The sequence below is a fragment of the Maniola hyperantus genome, chromosome 4 (assembly GCF_902806685.2).
Source record: "Maniola hyperantus chromosome 4, iAphHyp1.2, whole genome shotgun sequence".
Lineage (NCBI taxonomy): Eukaryota > Metazoa > Arthropoda > Insecta > Lepidoptera > Nymphalidae > Maniola > Maniola hyperantus.
In genome coordinates, this window is record NC_048539.1 from 4,005,080 (window position 1) to 4,014,495 (window position 9,416).

Here is a 9,416-nt window from a genome sequence, read left to right on the forward strand (position 1 = left end):
AGAATAATCAACATCATACTAAAAAAGAAAATTTGGTGCTGGAAAACGGCAAAAATGTTACTAGGAAGACTGAATTTCGCAGCATTTACGGTAACAAGGGGGAGATTGCATTCAAGACTCATTCAAATAAATGCGAATCGATTACCAGAGAACAAACCATACCAAAAATATGTTATTCCAAGGGACGTTACCAAAGAGTTACAGTGGTGGCTAGACCATGCTCGAGATCAATCCCCAATAGTCATGAAGAGCCCAACGGTCTTCATGATAACAGATGCAGCAGACGTAGGATGGGGGGCATTGGTGAATTCCCTTCATCTAAACGGCTTATGGGACCCTATCCAGAAATTTTGGCACAGCAATCAAAAGGAACTCTGGGCGGTATACGAGATTCTCAGGTTACAGGGGTCCAAGTTGAAAGGGGAATCAGTAATGTTACAAACAGACAACAAAACAGTCGTTGCTTACTTGACAAAGCAGGGGGGAACAAAATCAATCAGACTCTTAAAAATGACATTTGCAATATTCGAACTACTGAGAAAATTCAACATACATCTCTTGGCTCGGTATCTCCCAGGTCGATACAATGGAATCGCAGACAGTCTGTCTCGTTGCAGTCAATTGCCAGAGTGGCACCTGAACAGGGAGATAATACAAGTAATATTCCAGAGATTCGGTCAACCGCAGGTAGATTTGTTTGCCTCAAAGGAATCTGCAGTGGTGAATGCATATGTGTCAGAAGACGCTCGGGATCAGGAAGCCCTATTCATAGATGCTTTCACAAGGACATGGCACTTCAAGCTAGCATATGTCTTTCCTCCTCCGGGACTGATACCCAGAGTTTTACATCACCTAGACAATTGCACGGGAAGTTATCTGCTCATTGCACCCAACTGGGAAAGAACTTTTTGGCAGCCAATGTTGAAACAGAGGGCAGAGTTAGCCCCAATGACAATTCACAATTTAGAGAACCACTTAATAGACCTCCGGACGGGGAGGCCACCCCCAGCAGTAGAGTCCTTACAATTGCAGGTATGGAAAATACGGAGTGGTCCAATCTCTTAAGGGGATGGCCCCAAAATAATATCAAATTACTAGAAGCGTCATGGCGCAGGTCTACACAAAAAACCTACAAACACGCGTGGGATAGATGGCTGCAATGGTGCACACGGGAAAGGTATTCACCTCGTAACCCATCAGTAACACAATTAGCACAGTACCTGGGCTATTTACACAACGAGATTAAACTCGCTCCTAAAACGATATTGCTACACAAATCTGTGGTGGTGAATTTCGCTAATCCAGAAAAGGCTGAGCTCATGAATAACCACCCAGTCATAAAACACATATTAAAAGGAATTCAACTAATACATCCCAGTGTGGGAATGCCAGCAATATGGCCAATTGGAAAACTCATTAACTATTTAAATGAATATACTATCAACACAGAAAGTTTATTCGAAGTGTCACGACACCTAGCAGTTATTCTTCTGTTGGCTTCAGGTCGCAGGGTTCATGACCTCACCTTGTTAAAGATGGACAACAACTCTCTGGTGGACCACGGGTCTGAGTTAACTTTATGGCCACAGTTTGGTTCAAAGACAGATAGGGCTGAATATCGACAGTCAGGTTGGAGGATTATCAAATCTTCCAATCCAAAATTGGACTTAGTCACGTGGGTACGTACTCAAGTTGAGAAATCGAGTGAAAGAAGAGCGAGTCATAAAGAAATATATAATCTTTTTATTACAACAAGGGGAAAAGTGAAGAATGCCTCTCGTACAGTCATAGCAGGCTGGATACGGACATTATTGAAGGAAGCCGGTATACATGGCCCATCAGGAAGCTTCCGGGCAGCGGTCGCATCTGACATCTTGCATAACAGGCATGAATCAATAGATGATATCTTGAAGCGGGGAAATTGGAAATCTGAAAATACAGTATTCAAACATTACTTTAGAGAGATTAGTCCAATGAATGTAAATAGGGCTAGGAATAATCCATTATTGAGCAGTTTTACTCCAATATAATAACATTTGATTTGTATAAACCGATTTTGTGTAATTGCATAATATAGTGAATAATTGGGTTCCTATATGTTTTTCATTTCATTACAACCATACATTCTGGTCACAGTACGCGATTAGCGCCGTCAGAATATAAACACGTCTCAATGTGGGTCAAGCGGAGGCTCGAACACCTAAATAGAACCGTTTTCCCCCCGTAGGGTAGAAAACGATTATTTAGGTTTCAGCCGAAGCTTGACCCACACACTTAAAAACTTGACAGCTATTATGAGACAGGTACTGAAGGAAAGTGATCTGTGATCCTAGTCGGCACTAAGTCGCGTCACAGACCAGGATGATCAAATACTCATGGGGTTGGACACATTAATGAAGGCTGACCATAGACAAATAAGCACGATATTTGACAGCTAATCTCAATGTGGGTCAAGCTTCGGCTGAAACCTAAATAATCGTTTTCTACCCTACGGGGGGAAAACGGTTCTATTTTCTGAAAATAAGCTTATTGCTGCTAACGCTTAGGGATACCAAGGTAGGTACATACTACATACATATTAATACAAGCGAAATCAGTTCAGCTGTTCTCGAGATTTGCGATCAGCAACACATTCAGCGATTCATTTTTATATATATAGAGCTTTGTAAGTTGTAACACCAAAGTTTTTGAACTTTTGGTGCATCAAAACAGTCTTTAAATCTAGAATTCATCATCATCATCATCATCAACCTTGGACGAATTTCGTCCAAGTCATCAAATCATGCCGGCCCATCACTGAGAACGGGTCTCCTTTCAGAATGAGTCCACCACGCTGGCCTAGTGCGGATCAGCAGATTTCACATACCTTTATCACATTGTGGATAATTTTCAAGCGTGCAGTTTTCCTCACTTTCGTCTACGTGCCCGGAATTTCGGAACCGCCGACGTCCCATGATAGGAAGGAGGCTGACATCTTAACCTATGTATTATTAGGCTATCATCGCTCTTTCTAGAATTACTATGAGCTTTATGTGCCATTTAGTTACTAGGCGGTTATGCTTATACGAGTATATCCAGACGTTAAGCGATAACCAAAAATGGACATCCATTTGATACTTAACGGAAACTGCCATCTCCGTCACAAAGCCGAATTGAAACTTAAAATACATTGTAATATCAAAAAAATACCAACATCTGGCCATTGTCTCGCCGGCGGGGGAGTCTCTATAAAGTGGAATAGAATAAAATAAATAAAATATAACAAAATGTCTCCACCGCACCGCACGCGTCATTATTCAAGTGCGATTGACAGCTACTTCCATAGGAGTTAGGACGGGGATTCCGCATAATAATACGCCTACTTATTGCTCCTGAAATTATAGTGCGCGAACAGTCTTGATATTATCAAGTCGTCATCGTCATCATCATGATTAACCCATCGCCGTCTCACTACTGTAAAATCGTAGTATTTGTTTCCTTTTTGCACCGCGACCGCCTGAAATCAAATCTAGGTAGGTAGGTAGGTAAATTTATGGGCGGTCGGCTTGCGCCCCCTAAGAATCTGCGCCTGGGTGTACCGCACCCCTTGAACCGCCGCGCCGCGCCGGGTAAAGACGGCCCTGCATATTCATATAGTCCACAAATCGGACCAGAAACCTCGAAAAAAATCGATGTACATAAGTAGGTACATTAAAAAAAACCGCAGGCTCGCGCAATGAGGGTTCCGTATAACAGTCGTATTTTTTCGACATTTTGCACGATAATTCAAAAACTATGATGCATAAAAATAAATAAAAATCTGTTTTAGAATGTACAGGTGAAGACCTTTCATAGGATACCCCACTTGATATAGTCACTCACTTCGAAAGTTGAAAATACTAATTATTAGTTCATGACTACAATTTAATTTTTTTTGTGTGATCTAACCCTAAATTCAGTTTTCAGATTTTTTCCCCAAATGTCAGCTATAAGATCTACCTAGCTGCCAAATTTCATGATTCTAGGTCAACGGGAAGTACCCTGTAGGTTTCTTGACAGACAGACAGACAGACAGACAACAAAGTGATCCTATAAGGGTTCCGTTTTTCCTTTTGAGGTACAGAACCCTAAAAACGGGCCAAACCACCTCTATTTTGGAAGTCGGTTAAAAACATAACAACTAAAGAGTTTTTATCAGGAAGAGCAAAATAGAACTACCTAGAGTAAATTATATTGTTCCATAGTTACATTATTTAGCTTTATCGATAATAATAAACAAATATTTGTGGTATTGGCGCCTCTCGAGATAACATCCTAGGTACTTACCTACCAGCTACCTATACCTACATGGCTATTTGTTAAGCACACACTTTCCCAATTAAATAATGCACACTATCTTTTAGTACTTACTAAGAATTATGGCGGTAAAACGATAAAAAAATAACTAGACAATTAATTAGGTACTTATATGTGTAGTGTGTGTAGGTACTTAGAGCAGAAGCTTCTTCTTTATACAGTTGGTAAACGCCAAAAAACATGGGATTTTTCAAAAACTGATGTTTCTAAAAGTTGCATTTTTTTCTAGAAACTCTCTCTCTAGTTGTTGAAAATCTCCTTGTTGCGTCTTTTTACGATACCTAACGGAAAACTACTTTTTGTAGAATACCTACCGCTTTTTAGAAATAGGATGGCAGATGTTTTTGTAACTCATGTTTAAATTAGGTACCTATGTACGTAGGTATAGGTATAGTACACGACAGGTCGAGATGGCAATCGGGGTGAGAACGCCCTACATACCCGCACAGCCCCCGTGCTAACCTGGTGCAGGATAGTGACGCGCGGGTGTGCGGGGTGTCTCCTGCCTCATACCCCGATTGCCATCTCGACCTGTCGCGTACTGTAGGTAATAAGTTATCTGTAAAATGTACTACGCAAGTACACACGTGAGACGGTGCACCATGTGGCCATACCTAGTATTAAGACTACTGTGCTTTCGTTACAAAATAAAAATACAAAATATCAAGACTTAACGCAGCGCTACAATATCAGCAGAAATGTTCCAACTTCCAAGACGCTTGGTCGTAGCACCCTGGACGACGGTGGCGAATCGCAAACTCCATGAATTAATATAAATTCGATATTCCTTTTAAATAAAATTTCAAATAAAAAAGCGATTTATCAAAAACTTCTGCTCATTCAAAGCTATCAATGGTCTTTTATATTTTAAATAAACATCGATTTGGGATGACGGACAAAATGGTGCGTGCAGAATTGTGATATTTTTGTAAAGGAACGTTTTCAGTGGTGTTATGAGTACTAATGAGTGGCGGACACCCACGCTACGATGATCTGCAATTTCTTTCATAGTGATACAACATTGTTTATCAAAACTTATTTCGTAAAAATCCTTACTTATAGCTACAGTGATTGCAAAACAAGTAGGTAGGCCAATCTGAAGTTGCACCATGGCGATATGGTCATAAACAAAAGATTATACCTATAATAAGATACCTATAAAATAGGTACTTACAGATTACCCAAGAACCCAAGAACGATGACAGCATCGTATTCTATTCGGGACGGCACAGGAGCTCAATCCTAGGCACGCACCTCTAACTTTTCGAAGATAATACCTAAGCATCTTCTCTATATGCGTGTTTTGATAAGCAATTTAATTATTATAAATATCTCATGCTTTAACGGTGAAAAAAAACATCTCGAGGAAACCTTCCTAGCTGAGTTCTCGGTATGGCGTGAAGGTATGTGAAATCTGGCAATCCGCAGTGGGCCAGTGTGGCAGACTATGGCCTAAACCATTGATTTAGAATAGTATGACTTATATCATATCGCTGGCCTAAACTCTTCTCATTCTGACAGGAGACCCGTGCTCAGTAGTGATCGATCATGATGATAACGCAAGCCCAGTTGAGATCTGTTTTTAAACAAAGCTGTTTTATGCCTCGTGTTTAAATCAGACTAGGGCTAAATTTTAAATAAATAAATATTTATCTAATTTAAAAAAAATCTGACGGTGAAAAAATCTCACGTGTATGCTTTAAAATGCTGTAACTTGTCATACATTAGTAAAATATCTAATGTTTTTATTTCTTTTGTTGATGGTTGAACTGTTGAAAGCATAAAAGAAAGACGGCTTTTGTCTTATTTTAAAATTAGTTTTTGCAGGTGATTGATGTTTTTACTTGGATACCACTGAGCCGCGTCAACTCACAATCACTACCCATATTACAAATGCGAAATTGTGTCTGTTTGTTGGTTTGTCCTTCAATCGCGTCGCAAGCAACGGAGCAACGGATCGACGTGATTTTTGCAAGGGTATAGTTTAAGACCTGGAGAGTGACCACAGGCTACTTTTTATCACGGAAAATCAAAGAGTTCCCACGGGATTTTTAAATCTAAATCTACGTGTACGAAGTCGCAGGCCTGCATCAGCTAGTCTTTAATACGTTTACAATGTTACCCGTGACGACTATAGGGTAAAACCACAGATGTACATGAAAACCTTAACACTGCAGCCATAGAGTAGGAGGTCATTGTTGACAGTTGACACGTCTTGACAAACGTCAAAGTCAATAAAATTGCAGCTGAGAATCGTGACTTTCAAATATTGTTTTAACTTTTAAAATTTTATATTGAAAAAACAACGTAAGTACCTACATACTACATATCTAGAAAATAAATAAATTAATAGGTAAATTTTACAAAGAGTTTGAACCATTTTTCTAACTTTTGTACGGATACAGTGCTTTTTAAATTTTTCCAAGTTATCAATTCATTTACTCAATTTTAACTCTTTATAATACGGATTATTACAGTTCTACGAACCATAAACATGCCTACTTCAGTTATGGACCCAAACATGAGTTGGATGGACGCACCTCATAGCACCGGCACGTCGATCATGGCTTGCGAATTTGACGGCGGCGTCGTGATCGGCGCCGACTCCCGCACCACCACCGGCGCGTACATCGCCAACAGAGTCACGGACAAGCTCACGAGGATCACGGACCACATATACTGCTGCCGCTCAGGGTCTGCTGCGGACACGCAAGCCATTGCTGATATTGTTACTTACCACTTGAGTAAGTATGTCTAATGTGCACTCCATAATCATATTCCTCATTATCATCATAAGCTACTCATCACACAACTGAGCCTGGGTTTGAATGAGAAGGGCTTCTTCATTGCGAAGGCATTGTTTCTTTCCATTAATCACATAATAGTAGGTGTTTTCTTAGGATATTAAGGCAGTGGATTACCAGATCCTTCTGTGTACAACTTGACTAAGAGAACAAGATTTTGACTTAGCTGTTTACAGTTACACTTAGTTATTATCTGATGTTAATGATAATAACTAGGTCTGATTCTTGTCTTCGTCCCTCTGTCTCGGGTGTCATTTGACATCAGTTCAGATGATTGTCTGCATCATTTACACCGGTTCATTCTACTAGCTTGGGATAAAAACCGGTCAAGTGCTAGTCGGTCGGACGTGCACACAAAGGGTTCCATACCATCATACAAGATTTACCTTACTTGTTTATGTAGAACACTGCCTTTTAATGAGGGACTGTGCCATATAAATATTGTGATTTAATAAATTATTTTTTTCAAGAACACATTTTAATTTTTTTTTGTCATGTAACTACCAATTCACGGTTTTCGTGATTCTAGATCAACAGAAAGTAAGTAACCTATTACCTATAGGTCTTGACAGACATCAAAGTGATCCTACAAGGGTTCCTTTTTTTCCTTTTGAGGTAACCCTAAAAATGAGCCTATTCTAGTCCTAGAGCAAAATTCATTCCCATTTCATACTACGATCATGTAATGCATGTTTCAGACTTCCACAAGATGGAACTGGGTGAAGAACCACTTGTGCAGACTGCTGCAGCAATCTTCCGTGAATTGTGTTACAACTACCGTGATTCACTCGTTGCTGGTATCCTAGTTGCAGGCTGGGATAAGAAGAATGGAGGTATATTCATTGTTACTTGTAGAAATATTACCACACTAGCTGCCCTGGCGAACTTTGATTCAACAGTTGATTCAAATTTTTAAAAAAAATCTCTCAGAACCATCCTCGTGCTTCAAGGAATATTATAAAAAAAGAATTAGCGAAATCGATTCTGCTGTTCTCGAGATTTGCGATCAACACATTTAGTGATTCATTTTTATATTATAGAATAATCACTATACAATCTTTCTACTAAGTATCTAGTTGTAAAACGATTAGCGCAACCTTTATGCACTGTCTAGTTGTAGACAACTACTGTATAGTAGACTATGTGGCACTAGGGTCACGCCATAACTATAATTATTATTCATTAATTGAAAACTTGTAATTAATGAATAATTAATCAATAATTTATTTTAATGACACAAAGTTAGCCGCTTGCCCTAAAATTTTGGGAGGATTTAAGAGGATCCAGTAACTTTTCATGAGTCAGATTAGTAAAATAAGTGTAGGATCTTATAATATGTCGGTTCTAGGAGGTAAACTGTCAAGATCAAAATTGCAAGGAATCATACTATGTATTATTTTATACTAGATGATACTCACAACTTCATTAGGATTTTGAAAAATTCTATGAGAGCTTTGTTTTTCTGGGATAAAAAGTAGCCTGTTTCTGTCCCTGGCATGCAGGCTATCTCTCTGTACGAATGTATTATTAATATAATATTTTTCATCTTCTAGGCCAGATCTACTCAGTGCCAATCGGAGGAATGGTGCAACGTCAAGCAGTCTCCATTGGCGGATCAGGTTCCTCCTACGTTTATGGTTATGTTGACGCCAATTTCAAGCCCAACATGAGCAAGGAGGAAGCTAAGAAGTTTGTCACTAACACCCTAACCCTGGCCATGCTTCGCGATGGTTCCTCTGGTGGTGTGGTGAGACTTGGTGTGTTAACTGAAACAGGTGTTGAAAGATTGGTGATTCTTGGTGACCAACTGCCCAAGTTCTATGAAGGTTGAATGCATTTGTATTTTTAATTTTATTAATAAATTTTACTTAATACCTCGAGTTTTTATTTTTCTTTTATCCATATTAATATTATAAATGCAAAAGTGTGTCTGTCAGCTTTTCATGGCCCGACGGTTTAACCGATTTTGATGAAATTGGGTACAGAGGTAGCTTATATCCCGGGGAAGGACATAGGCTACTTTTTATCCCGGAAAATAAGTTCCCACAGGATTTTTAAAAAACCCTAAATCCACGCGGACGAAGTCGCGGGCATCATCTAGTAACTCCTACTTTGATTTGATATGCATTGGGCTGTTGTTGCCGAGCGGTAATGCGCAAGCAGAGTGAACTAGAATCAGGGAACTCTCGGCTTGATCCTGAATCGACGATATTATGTCAAATAGGCTATGGGTGACGTGAAATCAAAGAAAAATAGGCACCTGTTGTAAACTGTGGC

The 9,416-nt window shown here is 39.5% G+C and overlaps 1 protein-coding gene across 2 annotated transcripts in view; it reads left to right on the forward strand.

The window, feature by feature from the left end:
- Prosbeta1 (proteasome beta1 subunit) overlaps positions 1-9,019 on the forward strand; it is a 276,237-nt gene extending 267,218 nt beyond the window's left edge. The window contains exons 1-4 of one of the 2 annotated variants that reach the window (XM_069509827.1): positions 6,538-6,642; positions 6,813-7,079; positions 7,838-7,972; positions 8,693-9,019. In XM_069509827.1, coding sequence (XP_069365928.1) covers positions 6,830-7,079; positions 7,838-7,972; positions 8,693-8,970 — 663 coding nt within the window. In that variant the 5' untranslated portion in view covers positions 6,538-6,642; positions 6,813-6,829 and the 3' untranslated portion in view covers positions 8,971-9,019. Of the gene's footprint in view, positions 1-6,537; positions 6,643-6,812; positions 7,080-7,837; positions 7,973-8,692 lie in introns of those variants that run through there. The other variant, XM_069509828.1, reaches the window with a different exon arrangement.
- Positions 9,020-9,416: the final 397 nt, after the last annotated feature.